Raw genomic sequence first — 27,775 nt, forward strand, 5'->3', positions numbered from 1 at the left:
CAGATGCGGATAGAATATGCGAGGATCTGCTTCCATTGGCCTTGAAGCAAGTTGGCTATGTTCACGCCCACAACAGCGCAAATGACATGCATCAGTGTACATCTGCAGAAATATCCCACCCATGCACACAGTTACAACCGGCACGCTTGCTCTAGACGTGGATATAGAGCCGCAAAGTCATGCTTGTTGTTTTACGTCCACCATTCATATTCTACATCGAAATCTGGTCACAGTTGTCTCATTCCTCTGTGTGTGTGTGTGTGTGTGTGTGTGCGCGTGCGTGTATGAAATTTAGAAACAGAGCACAGATCCCGCCATGACTCCACCTGAAGCTCATCCCCTACTTCCGGAGTGTGTTGTCTTCCAGTCCCCTGTGCCGCCGCGCCCCGTCAGACAGAGTGACTCACAGCTTTTATGTGTAGCCATGGAGGGCAACTCCTGTGGCGCACAGAAGCAGTTCAAACAGGATGACCTTTGTGACCTGCTGCTATTGTTCTCAAGGAGATACGTTGCCACTATGGAGCAGCGTGAAGGTATATTCAATCATGACATCCCCTTTGGCATGTTGGCATCACCATCTCTCCCGCTCTCTCTGTTCTATCAGAAGGTTCTGGGTTCAAATGTCAGCTCTGGGTTTTCTGGGTTTATGTGTTATACATGGGCTTGAGATGATTCCATCCCCAATCCAGAAAGATAATTGGTTTATTGATGACTCTAAGTCCAGTAAGAAACAGAAGGCAAAACAAACTGCTTACCTACTGTGTAAAAATTGAATAGTGTCAATTATTAATATTTCAAAACGCGTTTTTCTTTTTTCCTTTAGCTTTACCTGATGGACAAAATTGCATTTGTACCACACTAAATACCGGTATATGCATTTTCACACACTGCTATGCTACTAGGTGTCATTTCAAATGTGTTCACAAGTGTGACATCAACCAAAGCACATGGCTGGCCAAAACCTGAGCTGCCCTGTGTTTGTTTGTGTGACCAAAGCAGGAGGAATTTAGTTACACTTCTTCTCCCTTACGGCAAATGTTCCATGTGGAAACTTTATAACTGCACCATCACATTTTCTAACCACCCCTGTATTTGATTATGATCATTTTTATGACTAGTTTTGAAAATAAGCTATTTAAAAAGTGTGACAAGCTTTCACTAGTTACATAAAATAACATAATGACTGGCTTGTGGGGCCTTAAGCTCAACACCTGTGTTTTAGAGTCTTCGGTGAACATCATGAAGGTTTTGGAAAATTGGGAAATTGCTGGAGTGCCGGGAAATAAACTGCAAAAATGTGCAAAAGATGGCCTAAGTGGAAATTCAAACTCAAAACTTTGTGACTGTGATGCAGATGTTTTAACCAGTGTTGCCTATCATACACGTTAACCTGTTTAATTTTAAATGCCAAGGAAATAAAAGCAAATTAGCTGAAACATAATTTTATTGAAATGTACGGGCTGGTATTCATAAATTCACAATCTGTGTTGCAGTTATGCTAAAAACGGCTAGGGGCTGCTGTCACATCACACAAACTCGACTCGTCAACGTGGTTGGATATTTCAAATGGTTTCTTAAACTGCGACATTCTGGCAATTATAGCCTACACGTAGCCATGCTGCATTGTATTTGGTTGTCAAATGATCCCAAGTGCTAGTTCATGGAAACAGGACAAACATCTGTTATGGACAGCCAGTGCTACGTTGTTGTTGTTGTTCCCTTGGACTAGTAGCCTACATTTCCCATCAAGCCTTTAGGAATGGCCCACATTTCCCCCCCTCCTGTGTGTGTGCTTTCAGTTCGCATCTGGATCAGCTGGATGACCAGGGCGCGACTGCGCAGCGGCAGCCACTGTCACTCTCAAGGCGAAAGTACAGTCATTTTTATTTGTAATCGTTAATTATACTCAAAAATATTTTAATACATATTTTATTGTTTATGGTCAAAATTGTAGGTGGAAGAAAAAACAACTTGCTCGTCACTTTATGTTCTTCAAATTGCTGCTATAGTCATTCCAAACAATTTGAAAAGCACAAATTATAACGCGTTTTTTTTTCTTGCCCTCTCTTGGAGGATACTTGTGGCTGACAAGAAGTTGAGCATCGGACTAAAGCTCTGAGTTAGCCAGAGCAGCTCGCCAACGCCTTTCTCCTCACAGCTCGGTGTCTCTCCCCGCGACTCATGAGCCGCTGAAGAAGAAGAAGAAGAAGAAGAAGAAAAAAACACACACCAGGCGACGACATCGGGAAAAGTAATTTTAAAAGTCACAATGGGCTGCACCATCAGCGCCGAAGACAAAGCTGCGGTGGAAAGGAGCAAGATGATCGATAAAAACCTGCGAGAAGACAGGGAGAAGTTATTGAGAGAAGTGAAGCTTCTTTTGCTCGGTAAGTTTCGATTTGTCCTTCGGTCATTGAACGCACCACGTCTCACCTCGGTGGACAGTGCGCTAACTTGCGCGTTTCAGTAAGATTGAACTGAAGTGTGTTGGTATGGAGTAGATGTCTCTTCTTCTTTTGAGTTTTGGAGGCGTAAACCAGATGCTGTTGGTGATGTGTGTGGTACAAGTAGGCCACGACCAGCTGCAGTCAAATCTGCAATGCATGAGCACTTCGGGATCAAAAGCTTCCTAAACATTCAGTGGTGCCTTGACTTTGGAGTTTAATTCGTTCCGTGAACAAGCTTGTAACTCAACATACTACTATATAAAGCCAATTATCCCAAATAAGCCCGTCAAAAGAGCGTTAAGGATTAATAACAATAATTGTTTTGTTACATGTTTTTAAGAAAGAAAACTGCTGTAGCAATTGTATAAAATGCCCACAAAAAATATGATAAAAGTGAATATAAAGATATAAAGTGGTAGGTTTCATAAAGTGTAATTACTGTATGTAGGCTTCCGACCGTAGAATTTGTGTGTTGGATGTGTCCCTTTGATGGGCGTGGCCTAGTGAGCATTTGCGTTTGAGTGTCAGGGCTGTTGGCGTTTTCACATTCTGTATTTGTGTGTTTTGACAGTTTGTCTCTGTAAAAAAAAAAAAATTTAACTAAAAAAGCTAAAACAGCATCAACAACTGTGGCTCACCTTGCCCACTTGTGAGGGCATCACAGTCGCAGAATGGCTACTTTTTTTCTTCAGTTTATCTGAGCGGCCAACAAAAATCAGCCATGCAAGCAACGGCTAACTTGTAAGTTGCAAGTTTTATAACTCGATTTCACATGTATTCTTGTCACTAAATGGAAAATGTGCGGTTGTATAGACAACCTGACACCTGACATCTCCTGGGCTTCACTCACGCTGGAGTTGCTCTCCCTTGTGGTAAAATTGGTCAATGTTGTTGTGTTCATCGTTTGTGTCCAAACGAGTGTGTAAAAATTGTTGCCGTAGAGTAAACGACATGTAGATGTTCCAAGGAAAAGTGTGATCTGTGCACAAAATATGGATCAATCACTCTAAAATCAGTTGGGTCAAAAATAACCCAACCATGGGTAAAAAATTAACCGATCCTCTACTTGGGTCATCTTGACCCAACTTTGATTTAAGAAATGGGTCTTTAGGTGAAAAACAACTTGGGTCAAAAAATTGGGTCATTTTTGTATAAAACAATCCAGAAAGTTGGGTCAAATTGACCCGTAAAGTGGATCGGTCCATTATTGATCTAGAATTGGGTTACTTTTGACCCAATTGTTTTTAGAGTGATTATTTGTATGTTTTAATGTCTAATTAAGCTAGCAGGGTACACACATGCCAAGAAGAAAGAAAGAGTAGTGGTTGAAGAAGGCTCGGTGCACTCACAAAGTGTCCATGTTAGCATGCACACGTACTGACGCTGTTGATGAGGAGCTGTGAAGAATTGGTTGACTGCCACAGTTCTCTGTGCATTGGCAATGCTTTCTCTCTAAACAGAAATATTCGGAAATCAGCTTTCCAAATAAACCAGCAGTGACCTCTTTTCGGTTCCAAGTGTGTATGTCAGTTGCCTGTTGGACGTTGGTTCTGCTTATCATCTCTTGTCAGGACCTGTTGACTTGACCTATAAATGCAACTCTACATATTTGGATGTTAAACGTCACAGCAGTGAGGAAGATGAGAAGTTACACAAAGCTTCAACTCAGAAAATAAGATGTTACCCACAACCAATTAGTACATCAGCCGTTCTGACATTTAGCCGAAATGTGATCCAAACAGACTGCCGCTACAAAGTCAGCTGGCCGTGAACGTCAGGTACCTTGGAAATGAAATGGATGGACTAAAGGGATAATCCGGCCATCTTTCACTCAAAAACTCCTTTTAGGTTTGCATTTTCATTATCAATTGGGTAACTACACTCAAAACTTCCCTTTCCAGTCAGCAATCCAGCCTCCCTCTTGCCATATCTTGGTTGGAGTCACGAAGGAACCTGACAGATTTTGTCCATTCAAAGTCATTGTGCATGCGTTGCACATAATGTCCAAAAATGGCGATTAATCGCCACTTAAATTTCTGCCCCCTTTCTATTTCTGTCCACTTCAACTTTTGAAAATATCACAAGGATTAGCCTCGCCATGGCTCAAATCCAGGTCCAGAAAGTAAAACCCCTGCCACAATTTGGCCACAGATGCTTCTACTTAACCGGCAGGTAAACAAGCTCCCTGGATTTCACACCTCTGTCGCTTACCCACCTTCTCACTGCAACAAAAACTGTGACCCCTGCCGTTCTTATTCGAAACAATGCTTTACAGCGGCAGGGATTTTCTATCTATATTTTTCTCTGTCGGCAGAGAATACGAGAGACTGGATATTTGAGACCAAAGTAGTTGCTGACAGTCGAAAACTAGTTGGACGACCTTGCCCACTCTGGGATGCGATTGACTGGGCATGTGCGGCTGGCTTTACAGAGCTCATTTAAATCTGACTCTCCATGCCAAGGAAACCAAAGTCGGTGGGTATGTAGACTCAAAAACATACAGTAGTCAGAGATCATCAGGTAGGTGGTAAGACAGGCAGGTAAACTGTGGCAGGTTATCCAACACTGCAAATCAACTGCTTAACCGTTTATTTTTTACTTTATGTTAGGGATAGGAGATGTTGGACCATTGAAATTCCATATAGACAGATCGCTGTATGTAAAAACAGCTTGCGTCGCCGTTGAGTGACCTGGACCTTTCTGGAGTAGAACTTCTGTAACATGATTTCTTGCAATCTGATTACATGGGAACATGTTTCTGAGATCAACAGCACATGTAAAAGGTCTACACACCCTTGTTCAAATGCCAGGTTTTTATTATCTAAAAACATTTTAAACCCTTTTTCACACTTAATGTGACCTGTAACCTGTAAAACTGAATTGAAAAAAATATGTACGATACAAAAATGCCAGGAAAAGCCTACTATAGAACAGATAAACTTTGTTAGCTTAACCAGAGGCACTTTAAATGGGGGCAGGTGTGCACTGACTGCTGACTCAAATTTATCTTGATTTTGTTTGTAAATTACAAAATTTGAACACTTTCACCACTTTCAGAGGGTGTTCAGACTTGTGCAGCCATATTATCTCAGTTTTTCGTTTTTGCTTCCCCACTCGAAAATCTTGATTTGATTTTATATTGTACAGGATGCGGGTCATATTATTGGTGGAATAAAAAAAAAGATTTCTTTTATTATTTTTTGTCATCACAAAAACTTGTAATTTGAAAAGGGGTGCTTAGACTTTTATATCCACTGTGCACAATTAATTGCACACTTCATTAAAATGCAAGATGGTGAGTGGCAATGCACGTTTTACAAATCATCCATTGTCAGCAGTTGCTATGAAGTGAAACCATGGATACATAAAGCATAGCTTATTTTTTCACAAATACAATGATGAAAATCTGCAAGAAGTGTTTATCCATAATCTGTAATGGTGGGTCAAAATAAACCATACTAGAGTTGTTAGAAGAGCTTTGTTGTAGTTTATTCTAAATGTTGTAATATTAAATGATAATCATGAATGAGTCTTAAACAAAAATGATAATACTCTTAAAAGCACGTTCATAACAGGAGAGTCAAGACACTATCTATGTTTTGTAGACTTGGTCCTTGGCCTACTTATTTCTTATTTTTGTTTCTGTATGACATTCCTGAAACAGGAATTATCATTACTATACAGAGGCTGTTTTTCCATTCCATTTTTTTTTATCTTGTGCATTTGTTTTTTTCTTGATGCTTGATCTGAAAGATAGGCTAGAAGCATTCTTCATAGACTTGAGCATGGCTATTGCTAGGACATCCCTCAGAAACCAGCTCCTCGAGTTTAGCATAATAAGAAAAATCAAACCTCAAATTGCTTTCACATGAAGACAAACAGATGCATTCCCAACTGCTTAACGCTTACGTCGGCTTAGGTTTGTGCACTGGTGCAATATCGAGAGCTCATCATTGTATGCTTGTGAACACAATGTTGAGGAGCGAGGTTTTTTTTCCCCTCCTGGATGGTGCAGGATCAAGAGCGTTATGGGGGGGGGGGGGGGGCAAAGAGGGCCACAGGAAGTTGCTGCACCAAACCCCAAAGATAGAAAGATAACACATCCCACCAATGAAAAGTGTCTCGTTAGACCACAAACCGTAATTCATCCCTGCCACAAAAAAAAAAATAAAATCTCAAAAACTCTTGTTAAATCTGCCCTGGTGGTAATTCCTGCGTCCGTTTGGGCGACTGTGAATGCCTGTGCAAAGATGGTCTGGCAGGAGGCCACGGTTGATAATCACCCAAAAATGCAGCGAATGGGACGGAACCAGAGACACGCTTCAATGCATTTTGCACAATCAACTTTTGGGGGTTTAACCCCTGTCAGTGAACATTAACCGTAGGTCTAATTAGCAAACGGCTGTAAAAGTATGAAGTACTGTCAATCTTGAAAACACAACTGACCATTACACTAAATGTGTTGTTGCAATTACCGCAATGGGAAATTAGTGAGCTTGTTTCTCTTCACTGAGCCGGATGATACAAGCAAATTGATGTGAATAGAAGCACAGGCAGATGCACCTGATTCTCAAATTACAACTTTTTATTTATTTTTTTCAAAATCTAATGATCTATCAAATGTTTTTTGTTCAGTCTCTCTGTGTGATGCGGTACCAGATGGCCCATTTGGTACTGCAGCCTGGTAGTTGAGTGCTGATCTTGTAGGGATAACAATGTAGATCAGTGGAAAAGCTTGCTTTTTTTTTTCTTTCTTGTTGCCAGACAGACAGTAATGTAACTCTCCCCATGGAAATATTGGTATACGCCCGTCACACCCACTAAGCTGTTTGAATGACAAACATAAGATCTGACTTACACAAGCCCCTGAACAGGGAGCTGAAAGAAACAGGAAGTCAGGCAAGCACACGTGAAGATAATTGCTCCAAAAACAGCACGATATTGATTTGGAAAATGTTTATTTATACACACAGCAGAGCTTTGCATTAAATATTTATATGGACACCGTTCACCTCTCCCCTTATGTTGGGTGCCACTGCTAGTAAAAATAAATAAATACATTAAAAAATCATTAAATTTAATGCTACATTGCTCCCCCTACAGTTGTGAATTGTAATTCAAGGTCGTGACATGGAGTGCCCACTGATGGTATTGGCAGGTGGTGTGGGATGTTATAGTGGAACATACAGTGAATGAATATGAATTATTTATTTGTAAATCTTCTGCGTTACAATATTGTTGGTGTCAGTCAATAACATTACTTACTTATATATTTATTTACATCCTTCTTTCTAACGTTGAGTCCAATAAGAGCACAGCTTCTTTGTGGGATCATTTTGGACCATCCTTCCATTTGCGTGCTTGTCCTCATTAGGGTTGCAGGTGAGATGAAGCCCGTGCCAGCTGACTTGGGGAAAGAGGCGGGGTGCCCCACCCCCCCCATAAACAACCATTTATACTCATTCACACCTACAAACAATTGAGATTTTTCAGGGAGATATGCGAACCCCACACATGGTATCCTAAACCAAGTTTAGAACCCTGAGCCTCAATTCTGTGTGACAAACTTGCTAGCCAATAGCCATTAGTCACCACAATTATAATAATGGTAAATAAAATAAGCATGATTTTTTATTTTTTATTTTTTTACTAATCTTATTATTTTATCACATTTTCTAATTACAATAGAAAATGTTTTGTGCAGGCAAACCGGTTTGTTGTGTTTTTCTCTTCTTATCCTTCCAGTGGAAGCAAAATGCTCAGTCAGCCAGATGCATCCTGTGTGGCTTCATGTTGAAATTCTGAATTTTTTTGTCATGGGAAGTGATTCTCCCACCCTTCATTGCAACATCCCTAATGTCTAAATCATTTGCGTAAACCGTCACAATCGTTCTCTCTCTCTCTCTCTTCCCGCAGAGGAGACTCGGACAGCAACGATAGCCGCTGCTTGTCTGCCTCAGTGGTTTCTCTGTGACATTATATTATCAGGTTTACGTTAGCATAGGACTTCTTGGGTAACATAAAACCTTTATGACAATGTATACCAGACAGAGTAGGGAAGACCGGGGCTAGTTGTTTCACTTTTTATACTCCTATCTATTTCTTGGAATCAATACATCATATATATAAAAAAAAATGTATACCAGGTGTCATTTTCATACTTTGTGTCAGTACAGAGTTATAAGCCATCAAATAGAGGGAGTGAACATGTGACATGTTGCCCCACCAATGGGTAAGTTGTCACACTATATGGGGTAAGATGTCACATTGGATTTTGCAACTAACAAAATTATCCTTGCTCTCCTGTTTTTTGTTTGTTTTCACAGACAGAGAAATTGTTTATCATTGATCTTGAAAATTTACCATAGACATTGTGCAAACTTTAACATAAAATATTATGAACTAGATAAAAGTACAAACTGCTGGCATATAGGTCATAGCTCTCAGCCTCAAATGCCTTTTTTGCTTTCCTTAAAGTAGCACTAAGGAACTTTTCAACCTTATTAAAATATTTTCATAAACATCCATTTTTAAACAATGAAACAAAACTAATTTCTTCACTCTTCAGATTCATCATCTGAAGAACAATTCTAGCAAGCGTAGTTGCGAGAGGTGCATTTTTTATTGGCCCATTCTTTGCATATGTGACAACAAACCCCAAAATGACTGAGACAAGTTGCCCCAAACTACCATGTTGGCTAATACTTGGTCTAGCTTAAAATTAGCTTAAAACAGAGCAGTGACTGAATCTCTCCTCTCACGAGTCCACATGATTTGCTGCTAAAATTTGTAAATAACAAATAACTGGCACTCATCTCAGCTCACAATGTGCTATTCTCTTCTTCGACAGTACACGATCCCTGACCATTTAAGCAAACAAAACTAGTATTCCACTTTTTCGTTGCGCCCGAAAATTGCAATGTGACAACTTACCCGTGATACAACTAGCTCCGCTCTCCCCTACATCACCTTCACACTTCTGATTTTTTTAGTCACAAAGATCTTTACAGGAAAGTTTAATACAAATGTACAAATTGAATGATGTGGCTACGTTACATGAGCTAATCTAATTCTTGTCGTTTTCAGGTGCTGGGGAATCAGGCAAGAGCACACTTGTCAAGCAGATGAAGTAAGCATGAAACACACAAGGTGGATTTTGTTTTGCGCCCTAATGTCTGTGGTAACAAACAGGGTTCATCTGTGTGGAAACGAGAGACTCATTTCGATGCACCCGGGCAGAGCAAAAAGCCCCCCATTTTGCACAACATGTGAAACAAAGGCCAGCGAGGCCAGTCATAGCCTGGCAAGACATGAATAGATTCCCCCAGTTCCCACATTAGACATGCTGCATGCTCACAGGAGCTCAAATTCCAGCACTAATGACAGCTTTCATGAAATGTTGCTGATCACTAACATGTTCCACATGAGCCATTCTTCACACTTTTAAATATTGATACAACCTGAAAGCTTGCCTCTTTTTTTTTTATTGCTAGAATCATTCACGAAGATGGCTACTCGGAGGAGGAGTGCAGTCAGTACAAAGTTGTGGTCTACAGCAACACCATCCAGTCCATCATGGCCATCATCCGGGCAATGGGCCGCTTAAAGATAGACTTTGGCGATGAGTCGCGCGCGGTGAGCTAACAACGGCGAGATACTGCAAACGTACGTGTCATGAGCTGTATGTGACAGAAAGGAATGCGTGCGTTCCCAGGACGATGCCCGCCAGCTGTTTGTGCTCGCCAGCTCGGCAGAGGAAGGGGCCATGTCGGCGGAGCTCAGCGGCGTGATCCAGCGGCTGTGGGGCGACAGTGGCGTCCGGGCCTGTTTCGGCAGATCGCGAGAGTATCAGCTCAACGACTCGGCAGCATAGTGAGATCCTATCTACTGCTTTTAACGGGTTCCGCTGAAATGTACTCACAACTCTCGTACCGTGCAAAGCAGGACTGAATCGGCAGCCACAAAATATTTCAATCTGGCTTTCGTCTTGCCTCTTCTCAACCTTTACTTTGTGTCGCCTTTTTTTTTTTTGTTCCACTGGAAACCTCAATGGTTTCTAGTGACATTCTTATCAATCTTTTTGGAGCATTATTGCTACGTTCCATCTGGTCAGCTTTTAATAAGAGTAGCATTTCTTCCTCATTGGTGCAGTGTTTCCACTTGAACCCAGAGGAGGCAAGACGTGTCTTGTTTTAAAAGGTGGCTGTGTGCGCTTGTTCCTCACTTGATTGCATTCCTCAGCAAGAAGAGAGGCAACACCTACAGCCATTTCGCTATCATGTAGCAATTTATTGTGCAAATGCTGCAGTGAAAGCAAGACTTGGATCATTCGTCTTCTAAGTGCAAGCACTTGTTGAGTCCAAAACACTGGATTTTATTTATTTTGGATAAGAAAAGCAATTTAAAAAAAAAGCAGCAACATAGCAATGACATGCATTTGTCTCATAGCTCTTTCTGATGCGGCCAATCAGATTGTTGTGAGTTCATCCGCTATATTGCTAATGCAGAGCGCTACAAACAGTAATCCCCGCTGGTTGGTTCACTTTTCACAAATAGTGCTCTTTCTGAAACTCCCTCAAATGACGCAAAAGATGCTACCAAAGTCCTGTCTAAAAAGGAAAGTAGTACAGTAGGTGTCAAGGGTGTTTGTTGAAGTGATACATGCATGTACACGCACACTTCTGTCACAGAGGAGTTCTAAATATATTCAAGTGTTTTTGCTGTCATACGTTATGGTATGTGTACAGTTTAAACTTTGGATATAGGCAATTATATCATTTTTAGTGAGGTCTCTGGTACTCACATCTATTTTTTTTCCCTGGCTATTTGTGGACAGTTCTGTCTTGACAAACAAGCATTCATGTCCACCTTCACAATTTAGACATTTGGACAATTTAGAAGCTTTGATTAACCTAACAAGCATGTTTTTGGAGCATATACCCACCCACGCAATGGGAGACTATCTGTGAACAATTACAAACAAATGTAATCACAATTTGTAGTTATTATTATTATTATTTAGGGTTAGGGTTTTATATATATATATATATATATATATATATATATATATATATTTCCTCGTATGTAAGTGAGCATTTTAAATGGGCAGTGTGTAGAATTTGTTGCCATCTAGTGGTGAACTATTAGAATGCAATGACCTAAGTTTGAAGCGCGAGCATTTTGAAGCACACGCCTCAGAGAGACCACACTTTGCTAGATTAACAAAAATGACCATGTTCGCCAAGTTTGTCTCCTTCAGGTATCTGTAGCAGAACGATGGCAGCAAAACATGTCAGCTTCCTGTAAGGTGTGGCGCGACCTATAGGCTAATGTAATTAGCGATTACTAGACCTAAAATTATGTAGGCCTATTTTCTTTTTCTTTTTTTACAGTACATTGATGGAATAGACCATTTTTTTGCATATTTTTTTGAATTTATAGTTTTTAAAATGAATGAACATTGAAATATCCCAAATTTCTACACACTGTCCTTTTAAAGGACTAGTGTGTTTTCATGTTCCTTGTGTATATGTGTTTGTGTGGGGGAGTGAAAGACAGAAAGTTAGCGGTGATGACAAAATGGACTGCAGATGGAACTTACTGAAAAGTAAAAAAGTGGTGCACACATGTACAGCACCAAGCGAGTTGCATTTGGACTTTGTGAAGAGACTTAATTCTGGGACACACACAGTTATCGGCATCTGAAATGCACCTGTCACTCGAACATCAATTATGTTACGGTTACTTACTTTACTGTTGTATAACATCAGTGTTACTTACGGCAGTTAATAATGGTTTTATGATCGCAACATTTTGAACTTGGAACAGAGTTTCAATTATTTCCTGTGAGTGTAATGGAATCTATCGAGATCTACTAGATTTCACAGCGAATGATATTTCAGCTCAGAGGTTCAAATATGTAATCAAGCATTATAAACATGCTAAGAAAAGTGCCCAAAGGATTAAAAATAAAGTCAGTTGTGTTTCTGTGGAATGTGTGTCACGTTCACCGTGAAGACCTGACCTGACAGTGAAGGACGTGCACTTTGTTTTGAAAACAGGCAATCTGTCGCTGCTCTTTAACTCCCCACCACGAGACAAGAGGGACCAGTGGAGTCAGCCTGTTCTCACTCAACTCAAACTGAGCCAGTGTTTATTGGCCATCCAAATACGAGCAGCCCATATTTAGCAACAGTCTGTGGAGACTTTGCTTATACAAAATCTTCACTTCACTTACATATTTGCAAACATTCTAATGTGATTTTGTTTGAAACACAATAAAGCAACAATATGGTGTAGTTTGACCTTATAACAGCTTCCATCATCATCTGTTAAGAGGTCAACCGAGATGTACAATATTAGGGGACCAGCAGCCAGGCTGAACTTGTGTGGCTTTGCTAGCTTCTATGCTAACTACTGGTTGTGTGCTGTGCTTGTACAAACTTTGCTGCCACTAAAAAATATCTTCTTCTAGAACTTCCCGGCGGTCTATCCCTGCTTATTTATGGAAGGTTAGACAAAACTAAAAACGTTTTTATGTGTTTTGTTGTTTTGTTTTCTTAATGCAGTTGAATGGTGTCAACTATTTATATATGTATTTGACCGATTCTATTTGGATTTGCAGTGCGATTATATGACCTGAGTGCACTTTGACCATATTTCTTGTGCCGCAGCTACCTGAATGACTTGGAAAGGCTGTGTCAGCCCAACTACATCCCGACCCAACAGGACGTGCTGCGGACGCGTGTCAAGACCACAGGCATCGTGGAAACTCACTTCACCTTCAAAGATCTCTACTTTAAGTGAGTAAATGCTACACTTAAACCTAGCAGTGTTTCGGCCATAAAGAACGGTGGTTATCTGCCTCATAGTTGAGAGGTTCTGGGTTTGAACCTTGGCTTCCAAGTTCTTCATGTTTTTTTTTTAACCCTATAAAGCCTGAACCATGAAATATATGAGAGAAAATTATGATTATTTGCAAATAGAGCATTTATTGGTGCTTTTGAACAAACTTTTTTTTGTGTTTGAAAATCAACTCCCACATATCGCTTTTGATTTGTGTCATATTTGATACATGCGGTCATAATGCTTTAAATTAGTACATTTATAACTATCAAAAATATAATAATAAAGAGACATATCAAACATATTAATATTTCCACAAATCTGAAAGAACATGTCCCACTATTAATAAGTATAGGTGTCTCCACTTTCTCAATTGGGGCGATCTTGCAAGGTCACTGGAAAAGCCGTCAGCTGGGTGATACTGCCCTCTAATGGATTATCAGTGCAATGCACGTCTCAGATCATTTACGTCAAGATTTTAATGGGAAAGAAATAATATACTCATGAAATAGAGGGCTCAAAACGTATTGTATTTAATATTATATGTTTGGCTTTAGGGTTAAATCTTCAATGTGCCACATCAAATCCAGCAAATGTAGTCACAGATCAGGTAGCGCTCCAAATCGGGTTATGACGTTAGCCTGTACACACACTGAGTGCTATCCCAAGCAGTCAGTGGTATTGCAGTAAGGAATGACATGTCAGACTGTCCAATATGTATACTGTATACATTCAGTGGCATTAAAAGCAGGTCAGAGTGTGAGACGGAAGTGCACCAGTGGAAGAAAACATGCAGCGCGTACAATGTGATGTGATTTATCTTATACGTAATTAAATGAAAACTGCAGACAGATGAAATATGGTTAGAATATTTTTTCTTCTTTCCTTTCCTTCACCATATTAAATATTCTTTTGTTTTTGACTAATGCAATTGTTCCTTGGTTCACAGTGCATTTTAAGCCTGTGCATAATTTCATTTCAATGCATTCCATGGCATTTTATCTTGAACCCACTGTCGGATGTTATGATTTCAAGCGATATATTGGACCAGCTTGGTAGCCTCTCATTTTCACTTGCCGTAACAGCAGATGCAATTTTAAAGGAGACACTCATTCTCACATAAGAGTATGAAACTGAAATGATATTTATGCAGCCTTGGTTTCTGTGCGTCCAGGATGTTTGATGTTGGAGGTCAGCGCTCGGAGAGGAAGAAGTGGATTCATTGTTTTGAGGAAGTCACAGCCATCATTTTCTGCGTCGCCCTCAATGACTATGATCTGGTCTTGGCTGAGGACGAGGAGATGGTTTGTTAGTTTTCTCTCCCCGCCTCGGATGTGAACGTGCATTGACATGTAAGAGGTCATTGTCTTGCTCTCTCTTTTCCATCAGAACCGCATGCATGAAAGCATGAAGCTGTTTGACTCTATTTGCAACAACAAGTGGTTCACAAACACCTCCATCATCCTCTTCCTCAACAAGAAGGACCTGTTTGAGGAGAAGATCGGCAGAAGTCCGCTCGCAATCTGCTACCCGGAGTACACAGGTAGGATGAACTGGTGTGTCATTATTAACTCATTCGCTGCCATTGACGGCTATAGACGTCAAAAATGAATTTGAAGTATTTTTATTTTCTATTGAACATGTTTTCCACTTTTGTTAACAATAGTATGAAAACCTAGAAAAAAAATGTTTTGTTGTACATTTAAAACAGATGTAAAATTTGCGATTAATCGCGAGTTAACTATTGAAGTCATGCGATTAATTACAATTTAAAAAAATTAATCGCCTGACACGATTAAAAAAAAAGATTATAAAAAATTAGGGCGTCAGGCGATTAAATTTTTTTTATCGTAATTAATCGCATGACTACAATAGTTAACTCACGATTAATCACACATTTTATATCTGTTCTAAATGTACAAAAAAATAAATCTAGGTTTTCATACTCTTGTTGACAAAAGTGTGTGTGGGGGGTGTTAAACTAATGGAAATGGTTCAAATGAATTTTTGACATCTATAGCCATGAATGACAGTTACGATGTCCTGGCAGTCCTTTTTTTTCTTTAGTATTTAATACACACAAACACAGGGAAATGTATGCAAGGTCAAACTGCACTTTTAAACTAACTTTAATCCACATTTAATCCACATTTACCAGCTGCTTTTATTTACCAAAGAAAATCCCATTTATGCATGCATCGCCATCAAGCAGAAAAATTGTGGTTATGATTGAAGCTTCCTTCATATCATTTCCTTCAATGTATTGATTACAGTGAGTACTAAGACCCTGTAAGCATCCGACCAGTGTTTCCTATTAAAATGAAGAGGCACCCACCCGTGGAGCTTGTTGATATTACATCCTTGTGACCGCAAACCAAACAACAGCATAACACAGCAGTATTTCAGACTTGACTCTAAACAATTTCATGTGAGCCGTTTTAACGTCTCACTTTCATGATGATGTTTTCGCTGTCCTTAACAGAATGTACTCGTATTTATAGTTGACTGGGATCTTTGTCTAAGCAACACTGTTGCTGTTTTTCCCTTTTCTGTGTGTGAAGGAGAGAACTCGTACGAGGAGGCAGCGATGTACATCCAAGGCCGGTTTGAAGACTTAAATAAACAAAAAGGCAGCAAAGAGATCTACACCCATTTCACTTGTGCCACGGATACCAAGAATGTGCAGTTTGTGTTTGACGCAGTCACTGATGTCATCATCAAACTCAACCTGACGGATATCGGGCTCTACTAAAGCCACAAAGGTCAATGCAGCACTGACTTCACAGCTAAGAGTTACTTGATGAATATTATTGTTATGTGTTTTATATGTTTAATAAATAAATGAGAGATTTTTGATGCCACTATTTTCAGGCCGATCCCAGTACAATTCAACTCTTGCATAGTCACCGATACCAATAACAAGTACTGATACCACTAGTACTTTTCAAACTTTCCCCAAAACAGCAATGACATATGATTTTAAAAAAGGACCCATAAATCCCAATATAGCATGTTTTGCTTAAAATTGCATGAAATTAATGGCAATTTCTATTCAGTTCCTGATCCTAGATCACCCACAAGAGGACGGTCAGTAGCCGCCGTCGCAAGAAATAAGGCCCAGTATCAGCTCGATACCAATATTCCATAAACAAAACAAAAAAAACATTCACACTCACAATTATAGCAATTTAAAGTGTTCAATGAACCAACATGCGTGTTTTTGAAGTGAGGAAGGGAACCAGATCACTCAGGAAAACAAACAAACACAAGCACACGGAGAACATCAAAACTTTAAAACACGAGATTCGACCTCTGGAGTGGATTGCAGACTTTCCAACCACCGATGCACCGCGCTGCCCAAAGACGCAAATAATGTATCTGAAAAAAGTAATGCTAGGCTGCATAAATTGCTCCACCCCTATAGTCATGATCTAGAGTGACTTCTAGCATTGCAACAGCTGCAGATGACAGGATGTCTGACAAATACTATCACAGTCGGATGTTGGAATGTTGGAGATGACGCAGACTGGAAAAACGAGAGACAGGACAGTAAATAAATGACATTTTCAAAATCTAATACTGGAGGCAGAAATTGGCTGGCAAAACCAAGCACAAAATTAATTGAGCCAAGACAAACAGCAACAAATGAGAGAAAAAAAATACAGTATGTTGAAGCCAGGGGCTCAGGGGCGAGTCGTACAATTTGCTGAATGTACCTCTGATGCTAAACAACAGGCTTGTCAAAGCCTTCACTTTCAACCTGAGTATTTTGAGGTTGAATTTTGGAAGTTCAAAGTGGAATATTTACTGTAATTCAGAATTACAATCCCCGTAGACATCATTTTAGAATTGAAGGCAATTTAGGCACCAACATTTTTGGAAAAACAAAAATTGTTTTGTCATTATTATTATTATTATTATGTTTTCAGGAAAATTGGGTAATTATTTAATTATGTATTTTGTTCAGCTCAATAATTTTCCATTGGATGCCGTAACTTATTTTATTTGTCATGTGCTGTTTGGCGCAACCCAGTTTTTTTTCTGTTTCTTTTTTTCCTTTTTTTTTCCCCTCGTGAGAGCTCAGTATTGTTCATTCTGTAATCTTACCGATTCGGCGCAACCCTGTTGAAGACAGACATCTAGAAAACCTATAGCCTACTGTATTTAAACAACATTGGTAATTAATTTTTTACAAATGAATTTGTATAAGTTTGTTTTTTTGTATGCTAATTTAATTTCAGCATTACTCTAATTGCAGCAGCAGAGTTGAAAATCAATGTTAATGTTAGAGGTTTTGCTCAAGAGTTACATGCTAGCTGTGGTAGCTGCTATGCTAACCGCTCAAGAACAAATTTAGCTTTAAAATTAAAACAAAGAAAGCTTTGATATGTCATTTTCTGATAACAGGTGTTGCATTGGTTTTAGTGACACTTATGAGTTATGTAGCTCACTTTTTTTCTTTTCTCAATGGATAAAAAAGGTTAGTAAGAGGGTTGCATGCAGATATGTGGTGACCAGATTTTCAAAATTAAAATCCAGGAACACGTAGCTGAAAATCAAATATACAATAAATTCTCACCAGGAACTGCTTATAACACATTTAATCACTAGTCAATCTGGTTGTTGTAGAATTTTAGCTAATGCTAAATCTATCTTGACTGACAGTTCAACAGCTGTAAATACGTCATTGCACTCAATAGTATCAAACCTCTTTTGCTCGGTCAGTTATTTGAAGCTGGCTTCGCGCCAGTCCCAAGTTGTAAAATTGGAAAATACGCCACCATAAAAGCTGAGCTTGCATAGGGTCTGACCGACGGACGCAGCATTAGGCTAGTAGGACTACAATTCCCATGATTCTTAGCCACATGGCCCAAACAATTGGCTTGCTGACTGGACAAACAAACAAAACGAGACGGCGGGACGGGACGGGACTTGTGCAATAGTGGGACAAAACAATGTGGGCTGGCGACATATGTCGGGACACAAGGCTCAAAACCGGGACTGTCCTTTTTAAAACATGACGTCAGTTACAGTACCGTATGTTGGGACTTGAGTGGCACAACGTCAAGGGCATAATTAGTTACTACAGTTTAAAATTTGTACAGCATGTGATAAATAACATATTTGAACAATTCCTGTACAAAGTAGTCCAAAAATTTCTCTAAAACTTATTTGATGTATTATTATTTTTTTGCAGGTGTCACAAGAGGACTCTGGTCATCTTGGCTGCTATGCGGTATCTGCATAAGGTGCAGTACAAAGTGTTTTACAAAAAGGACTAAACTGGTGCTGTCTGCAGCAAATGTTGCATCCACAATTGTGGGGACTTGCTTCGAGTTTTAGTCTTGGCTGAGATTAGTAAATGCGGCTAACGAAGCAATCTCTGAGTTTGTGCAGGTCTTTGCCATCCGGGGCAGGTAACGACAGCCTTGTACACCTTTTTCCCCCCACACTTAAACAGTTGATATGTTCTTTCACTTTATCTGGTTAAGTATTTGGATTACATAGCTGTAATTTGGAAATTGGTTCACAGTCTTACTTTGACCGCATGAATGCCGTGACTTACGTAGAGGACAGTTTTACATAGAGGTCCTGGTTTTACTTATTATTAAGTCTAATAAATTCCACAGCAGCACAATCTGACTTTGTATTACACTGAGCTACATCACTGCACTAACGTTCTCAAAGGGAGATTATGACATTTCTTGACTAATGTTTTTCACTTAGGAGGCTCAACAGTGAAGCCATTTTTTTCCCCTAAATGATCAAAATTGTGCCTTATTGTTTCACAGCTATCACCTCATACTAAGGAGGCCTTTATTCTTTTTGTCCTGTCCTGTTCAAAGAAGTCTCATCAGCCATTTTTCCCATTTCGAATTTGAATGTCTTTGCTCTGCATTTATATTGGCTCATTTTAACATCATTAGTTGAGAGGAAGAAAGATGGCCTTCCTTTGTTTTGTTTTCAATCAAAACCTCCCACCAGACGGCTGATGTCCACCTTGAAGACTTCGAACGGCCACTTCCAAAGCCCTGAAGGCTGTAATGTAAATGGCAAAGGTTATTTATAGAGGCACGTTTGAAGCATGATGACCCCATGCCTGTGTGGTACAACACGCCATAGACATGAACAAGGGTGCCTGTCGACAGTGACGACAGCAGGGAATGCAAACTAACACATGTAAATATTGCTACTATTTTAGCAGGCAACAAACTGTACTTTCACGGACGCATATATTGAAAAAAACAAAACAGGAATTTTGTGACCGCTATGGACATCTTTAACTACTGTGTTGGGCCACGTGCACATCTGTCAAGGCTTTGAAACTGACGAAACTTCAGCAATCTTGTCCATACTGTATGTCACCCTATTCAATAGTGTAACTTCTGACAGTATTTACACTTTTGATGCAACTGAGTTTTGCTCATTGGATATAAAAAAAAAAAATTGTACTCTGATTCATTTGTGAATAGTACTTCAATGAAATTGTTCCGTGGAGCAAAAATAAAACATGAATGTTGAGTTGAATGAACATGTTTCCTTTTGATGAAATGCAGATGTCCTCCATGTTTTGCGGACACACAGCGAACAGGTTGAAAGTTGACTAAATTTGCATGGAATCGGATTGTTTTAAACAACATTATGCTGAAAGATGTTATTATCCCTGTTATTGATGAACCTAATGGTACGCATTTATTATTCATTTCTGCGAATCCCTATGAACTCATTCACTGCCAATGACGGCTAAAAACATCAAAAATTCATTTGAACTATTTCTATTAGTTTATTTTTTCCCCCTCTTTTGTTAACAAGAGTATGAAAAGCTAGAATTTTTTTTTATTGTACATTTAGAACAGATAGAACATTTTTGATCAATCGTGAGTTAACTAATGAAGTCATGCGATTAATTACGATTTAAATTTTAATCACCTGGCGCCCCTAATTTTTAACATTCGTCTCTTTTGTTTTTATTCATTCACTGCCATTGACGGCTATAAACGTCAAAAATTCATTTTAACTATTTCTATTAGTTTAAATTTTTTTCCACTTTTGTTAACAAGAGTATAAAAAGCTACAATTTGTTTTAATTTTTTTCATTACATTTAGAACAGATATCAAATTTGCGATTAATTGTGAGTTAACTAGTGAAGTCATACGATTAATTACAATTTAAAAAAAATATTGCCTGTGGCCCCTAATTTTTAATCAAAATTTTTTTTAATGAATTTATGGCAGTAAATGAGTTAATGTTGCATTATGCAGAATATAAACTTGTAATAATTGACATACAATCATTCATGGTCAGTATTCAATATTGTGTTTTATCTGTAGCTTTTATTGATTCATTTGAACTTTTCTTTTTCCGGGCTGGAATGGTGATACTATATGTACTTGAATGTTGCAGATGTTTTTCAACAAGCTTCTAGACTGCATTCCTCATATTTGCCCACTCTTATTGACAGAATTGGCAAGTTGATTTCCGGGAACGAGCCGGCCTTTTAAAAATTGTCCACACACATTGAATAGCTTAATTCCCCCTAAATCCCCAAACTAAATTTTAGCCGGTATTATCCAGTCCAAAACCAGTTTTGATGTGTGTTTGTAATTACTGTCCATTTTTGGGACAAAAGTCCAACCAGAATGATGCCATTTTATATTTTAATCACCCATGGCTGCAAAATGTGGTTAAGATGAAATTTACTAAAGGGCATTTAAGACCGAAGATTGTATAAACATGCCACCTCGGAATCAATGACTCATTTAAGGCCCTCGTTGACTACAATACTCGATGCCCATGATTACTATACGTAAAATCCCCTAATTTTGCACCCTTAAAGCTGTGGCACAAAAAGCATCAAACAACACTGAGTCAGGAGCGAGATCAAAACATTGTAAGCGAGTCATCTATCTTCTAATTATTTGTATTACCTTTGTCATGGATTTGATTGTTTTTATTCACCTAAGGCAAACTTGGGGGTTTCCTGCATTTCTCTTACAATTGTGTTCCTTCTAAGGGGTGTGCTTGATTTGTGTTGTTGTTGTTTTTCATCACTTCTAATAGAATTGGAATACAATTTGTGTTAGACATCCTACTCAAGTCTTATGAGTAAAATGCATTTTGGATTGACTGGGAGGAGGAATGTTAATAAACAGACCAGAAAAGGCTAATACAAACATTTTGCATCATTCTTCCCCCCATTGAATCGTCATAAATGGCTCTGCTTCTTTAATGTGCTATAAATGTGGTTCCCTGTCCCACCCTGTGACAACAAGAAGGACTTTTGCTAATACTTTATGGACCCAATCGCTGCAAGACTGTCAACAACCTTAATTCCAGTGCATTGTGGCCACTTGATGCTGTGACTGAGTACCCAAAAACAAAAAACACAGGGAGAGGGAGATGTGTGATGCAGCTTTAATTCGGGCCTCTACATTTCATAAGAAAGGACAAACTGTAAAATTTCATTCCCTTTTAATAATAAAGCATCACCCTTTGATATTGTTTCCCTCTTTCTTTCTCTCTCTCATATACACTGTGCGTGTATATATACAGTATATATAGCATATACATTTTATTGTTGTTCAAAACAATTATGAATTAACTACTCTTATGTACAATGTTTTTCTAACATGTTTGCCCGTCAGAAATGTAATTTTCTCCGTATAATGTCAGGTGTATGGAAAACATCAACACTATTTTCAATTAAATACACTTGGATTTGTAATCTGGACTTTCTGTAAGCACTGGAAATCTTTTCAGATATTTGCGCGGCGACTTTTTACAGTTAAATCAAGACCACAGAGACTACGGTACTCCAAAACAAAAACAAGGATGCAGCGATGCTACACGAAAACATTACGCTTTAACTCTGGGTTCAGTATCTTCTTCATTCAAATGAACTTTTTCTTAATCAAGTTGACGGGAAAGGGCAAAGGAAGCAAAGAAGTCTTCTTCAAATACCAGCTGCTACTGCTTTTTGCAACTGAAGAACCAGTAAAAACGCGAGTGTCCGTTAAGTAGGGAGTCTCGACCCAGTTGGACATGCGCTTTGTGGCAGGAAGAAATGTGAGATTGGATAGTCACTTGGCATGAACACAACGAATAGGGAGGATCCTTGCTGCTCCATTGGTACACTTGTCAGTTAATGCCAGTATGTGAGGGACAGAGTGAAGTTCTGCAATGACAAGACAGAGCAGAAATAGTAGAAAAACCTGCGAATAGTAAGAATGACATTTTTTTGACATGCATATTTTAGCTCTTTTTTGTTGTTGTTTTGGCTTTTGTTTAAAACTCAAGGTGACTCTTAAGCGCAAAGGTTTGCCCACCCTTGGCCTGCGTTAAAGGCACAGCGAAGAAAACTACCTATTTGGTTATCTTTTTGGAAAATATAGGATGAATAAAATGGAATTTGAATTCAGTGGAATGGAATGAACGGAATGTAGGAATACATTACAGCATTTTTTTTTTTTCCGGAACTGGATAACGTGTTTTCATCAAATTAAATTTGATCTGAATGCCCAATCAACATTTTACATTGTTGTCCCATTACTAACAGTTTCTTTAATCTCTTCCCCCTTCGGTTTCATGAACCAAAAATCCCGGCAAGCTCCATTAACAAACTGATGGTGACGTTAAAATCCAATATGCTGAAACCTCATTCCTGATGATCTTCCTCCTCTTATGCAGTTGTTTAATGGCCCTCGCTTTTTGATACAAGAGTCCGACTGAAGTGTGTGCGCCGTGTCACGTCTGGGTCATCACATACCTACGACTTTGGGGCTCTGCTTAGAAGAGACCGCAGTCCTTAAGGTTCTCCTTGATAATGATGTCTGTGACAGCGTTGAACACAATCTGAACGTTCTTTGTGTCTGTGGCACAGGTCAAATGGGAGTAGATTTCTTTCACGCCCTTCTTCATGTTCAGCTCCTCAAACTGCGCCTTGATGTAGTTGCTGGCGTCGTCGTACGTATTTGGGCCTACAACACATTGACATGAAGTCATTCTATAAAGATTTGCGCTAATTGTCTCGGGCACAGAGCTGGCAGCTACTTGAAAGTAGGAATATGTAATAGCGTGATGTTGACAAAACATTTTAAGAAACAGCTATAGTAGTATTTAAGCTAACTCAGTGATTCCCAACCATTGTTAGATTACCACGTGTATCATGAGAAACTATACAAATTAACTTTATTAGTCCTGAAATTATTGTCTATTTACTGCAAATAATGTGAATTTGTTCATCCATCTACGCCAGAGACTTATCTTTTAGGACTGCTAATGAAAATTAGCTTAACTTAGCTAACTCGGCTATATTTACGTTGTAAAATGTTGATTAATGTGCATCGTCTCTTCTCCAAATACATACATTCAATTCAATAATGACCGGCAGAACAAATAAGTTCTTCTTCTTCTCCTCCTTCTTTTCCTTTCAGCCACCCAAATCTATTTTCTGCACCCTCCTCTCTAACACCAACTGCCCTCATGTCTTCCCTCATTACATCCACCAACCTTCTCTTAAATCTTCCAACAGCTCTATACTAATCACCCTTCTACCAATATACTCACTATATCACCTCTGTAGTACAAACCATCGAAGTGGGCACTCTTTAATCCCCCCCCCCCCCCCCCTCAAAAAAAAACATCTGACCTTGGCTGTCCCTCTGATGAGCTCATTTTTAATCCTACCCAATCCTGGTGACTCCTAACGCCTCAACATCTTCATTTCCGCCACCCTTAACTCTGCTTCCTGTCCTTTCTTCAGGTCCACTGTCCTCTAATGTGTGCATCAACCGGTCTCCCCACGTCATTATAAACTTTGCCCTTTATCCCAGCCATAGCCAAAGCCATAGAGAATTTTGTTCCAGTTTAGCATGTTAACTCGGTCTTTGGCTGTGAACTATATCTTTGGTGTAAAACTGACAACAGATGGGGTGTCATAGGTGCTCTCGACTCGTGTTTTGGGATTATTTTGGTTTACCATCATAGTCTGGGAAGCAGATGCTCAGGTGGACCTTCTTGATCTTCTCCTCAAAAAGATCCTTCTTGTTGAGGAACAGAACAATGGAGGTCAGCGCAAAGAACCTGTGGTTGCAGATACTGTTGAATAGATGGAGGGACTCGTGCATTCGGTTCTGAAACGGTCAAAGTTGAAGAGTGTCACTGACTGTTTGTTTTTTTTAGGATATTTCTCCACAGCTCGTGGGTCAACTCACCACTTCGTCGTCCTCGACCAGCACCATGTCGTATGCGCTGAGGGCACCACAAAAAATGATGCAGGTCACGCCCTCGAAACAGTGGATCCACTTCTTTCTCTCGGACCTCTGGCCTCCCACATCGAACATCCTGTGCACCAAAGAGGCTGTTAGCGTCTGGCTTCTGAGGAGCGGGATGTTTTTTTTTTTTTCCAATTCCGTCCCTCACCGGAAGTGCAGCTCTTTGCAGGAGAACTGTTCTTCAATGATACCAGTTGTCTTGACTCGAGATCGCAGCACATCCTGCTCGGTAGGGAGGTATTCGGGTTTGCAGATTCTGTCCATTTCGTTGAGGTAGCTAAAGCATAAACACAAACATCTCAGTGTCGTGCCTACGGAAAGTTTGCTGCCCGTTTGGATTTCAAGAGCTGAAGACGCGGACTCACTAGCCGGCTGAGTCGTTGAGTTGGTACTCAGCGGCTCTTTCGAAGCCGGCCTGCACACCGGAGTCCTTCCACAGTTTCAGGATAACGTCAGCCAGCTCGGGAGGCATCGTGCCTTCCTCGATGGAGTCGGACAAGTTCTGCAGCTTCTGTGCGTTCTCCTGCAGTATTTAGATAAGGAAAATCCTGTCAGAACCAAAACACTTACATGAGGAAATGAAGCGGTAAGATTGAGAGTTGGGTGTGATGAGCACCATATTTGTATGCTACATTGACAATAACTCAATAACTCAACATCAATAATGTGCAAATTCGAGTGAGCTGCATTTAAAGAAGTGTGAAGATCTGTGTTTCCTGCACTGGTGAGACTGTACACATTTGATGGAATTTTAAGTTTAATATGTCGAGAATAACTTTGTTTTCTAGGAAGAATGTCCAAAAGTCAGCCGTGGATTTTTGGTTTGTTTCATTTTGTAATCTAAAAATAAATATGGGAAAGAAACAAATAAGGCCTGGGTTGTCTTGTGTTTCATCTCAGAGGTTGTAACGGTAACTTAAAGCCCATGTGGTCTTAGTGTCATTGGAGACCTGTGCAGACGGGGCGCCAAAATCGATGCCCAGCATCTCCATGCCTCTGATGATAGCCAGAGCCGACTGCAGGATGTTGCCGTAGATGACTGCTCGGAACTCCAACTGTTCCTCTTTTGTGTAACCGCCCTGGTGCAAAATCCTGTGCACAAAGTGGATCAGAAACCGTTTCAAAGCCAATAACGATCCATAGTTTTCGTCCCGATCACATCCATATAAACTGAAAAGACGAGAAATCAAGTTCACACCATTTCTAAACAATAATGACTGCCTGACTCCAAATAAGTGCTGGCAAATGAGAGCAAGAGGATGATTGAGCTATTGAGCAGAGAGGCGGGACATTTTGCCAACCAACCAATCAGATTCCAAAAATGGTTTAGTGCTGACACATTGCGGATGATAGCATAAATGCAATTCAGTGTACGTTTACTTACTTCATTTGCTTGACAATGGTGCTTTTGCCCGACTCGCCAGCACCTGCAACGAGAGAATAACGTTTAGCAGATGCTGTTTTTCTTCAGCATGGACGCGTTTCGACTCATAAACAGCAAAAGAATGTGTTTTCGAGCAACTTCAAGGAGCAATCTTGCCAAAATTGAATTGAATATGTGGTTTCTTTTGCTGCCTGTTTAGTTACACATGGACACACATCTCAACATTAGATTACAAAACAATTCACGCAGTAAAGACACTGTGAGTCTTCTCATTCATAACCGCTTTACAAATGCATAAAGCAATTTGACAATATCCAGGTAAGAACAAAATCCCGGTGGATTGTTTGAATTTATTGTATGTGGTGAGGTGACCGTCAAGGCAGTGGCGGGATGTCATTTGAAGGTGCACTGCTTGGATGGACAACTGCGTCTGCTGTGAAGTGGGTGAACGTCAAACAAATGTTCATTTTAGTGTGTGAGGGATCAACAGAGGCCTCCGCAAGTAGATCTACTCTAAACCCGTTAGTTAATTGGATTGGCTGTGCTGTGATTCATTTAGACCAAAGGCTGTGATCTTTTAAGCGCCAACGTCCTTACATAAGAACCCACACGTCTTTGCGGCTAATTTGTGCACTCTTGTCAAACTTTCCGTGCTCCTGTGATATCCCAGTAAAAAGATGAAGATGTTATCAGACTCCTGCAAATGTATCTTGATTAGCATCTTTTTTCTGTGTTGCTGGCTTAGTTGTTGGATTTGCAGCCTCATCTCACCGCTGCCGTCTAATCTCTCATCCACTCTCTGGAGTGCCCAGGCGCCATCTTTCCAATAAACATTTGGGAAACCAGTGTGCAAATTACCCCCAACAAAGTGTGACTTAGTAAGTAGTAGAGACCGGCTGGTTGTCACTTCAAGCCAGAATCATAATCTTCATATGACACTATTTTGAGTTTTTCCACCCCATCATCACCGCTGACTTGAATGAATGTTTTCTCAATCCTTAAAGAATCCTTGTTAGCCTCTGTTGGTGAAGACATTTGGACTTTTCCACTTCCTGCTTGTAGGCTGACTTCCCTGAAGTTTCCTTCTGTCCGAAAATGTCATTCAAAGCGATGAGATGTGACAAGCAATCACTTTCTCCACCCGCACGAAAGATCCCGGTGAGTCTCGAGGTGTTCACTTACCGAGCAGCAGAAGCTTGACCGTTTTGGAATCCTTGTCAGCATCCTCTTGGAGTTGCTTTTCCAGCTCCTTGGACTTTTTGTCCTCGGCACTCGCTCCAGCGCCCATTCTTTCTGCCTCCTCACACTCAAGATCCTCAAGGAAAGAAATTTTGCCGGCCCTCTGTGAGCTGTTGCAGAGAATCCTGGTGTCGCACTAATCGTGCCAAAAGGTGATTTCCGAGCGGATGGGGATTGGAATGGGAGGTGCTTGAGCTTTTCTGGCTTGGCTGGTGTCTTCTTGAGTCGATGATCAGATGGGACCCTCGGTTCAGCAGCTCTTGTCTAGCAGAAAGCCACTCTTTAATTCCCTCTTCTTAAACCCTTTAGGAAGGAGAGGCCTCTTCCTGATTGGCTGGCCAATCTAATTAGTATAATGAATGTGGGTGATGTCAAGGAAGGGGACGAGAGTATAAACACAATCACTTGTGAGTTGCAGATTATATTCTGGATTGGAACCAACAATCACATTTATTATTATTATTATTAGTTTATATACAGACAAAGCATAGCATGTGTTCCTTATTTGCTGATACAGTACTCGTGAATTGATGACATTTGAAGAGCGCCTCAATCTGTTCGTAATGTAATAATAGTGATGAAGAAG

At 39.9% G+C, this 27,775-nt stretch overlaps 3 protein-coding genes across 3 annotated transcripts; 2 read left to right on the forward strand and 1 right to left on the reverse strand.

Moving 5' to 3' along the window:
* Positions 1–4: 4 nt before the first annotated feature.
* On the forward strand, positions 5–2,224 carry LOC144035499 (uncharacterized). The gene is made up of 3 exons (XM_077545236.1): positions 5–533; positions 1,800–1,871; positions 2,074–2,224. Exons 1-3 carry the CDS (start codon positions 317–319, stop codon positions 2,097–2,099), a joined length of 315 nt encoding a protein of 104 aa, XP_077401362.1. The 5' UTR covers positions 5–316; the 3' UTR covers positions 2,100–2,224.
* On the forward strand, positions 1,812–21,790 carry gnai3 (guanine nucleotide binding protein (G protein), alpha inhibiting activity polypeptide 3). Its single transcript, XM_077545213.1, has 9 exons — positions 1,812–2,387; positions 9,534–9,576; positions 9,941–10,082; positions 10,162–10,319; positions 13,121–13,249; positions 14,467–14,596; positions 14,682–14,835; positions 15,854–16,054; positions 18,490–21,790. Exons 1-8 carry the CDS (start codon positions 2,270–2,272, stop codon positions 16,042–16,044), a joined length of 1,065 nt encoding a protein of 354 aa, XP_077401339.1. The 5' UTR covers positions 1,812–2,269; the 3' UTR covers positions 16,045–16,054; positions 18,490–21,790.
* gnat2 (guanine nucleotide binding protein (G protein), alpha transducing activity polypeptide 2) lies at positions 21,695–27,458 on the reverse strand. The gene is made up of 9 exons (XM_077545225.1): positions 27,133–27,458; positions 25,951–25,993; positions 25,517–25,658; positions 24,932–25,089; positions 24,715–24,843; positions 24,507–24,636; positions 24,272–24,425; positions 23,060–23,270; positions 21,695–22,468 (listed from the first exon to the last, which is right to left on the reverse strand). Exons 1-8 carry the CDS (start codon positions 27,236–27,238, stop codon positions 23,080–23,082), a joined length of 1,053 nt encoding a protein of 350 aa, XP_077401351.1. The 5' UTR covers positions 27,239–27,458; the 3' UTR covers positions 21,695–22,468; positions 23,060–23,079.
* Positions 27,459–27,775: the final 317 nt, after the last annotated feature.

The sequence above is a fragment of the Vanacampus margaritifer genome, chromosome 1 (genome assembly GCF_051991255.1).
Source record: "Vanacampus margaritifer isolate UIUO_Vmar chromosome 1, RoL_Vmar_1.0, whole genome shotgun sequence".
NCBI classification, from domain to species: Eukaryota; Metazoa; Chordata; class Actinopteri; order Syngnathiformes; family Syngnathidae; genus Vanacampus; species Vanacampus margaritifer.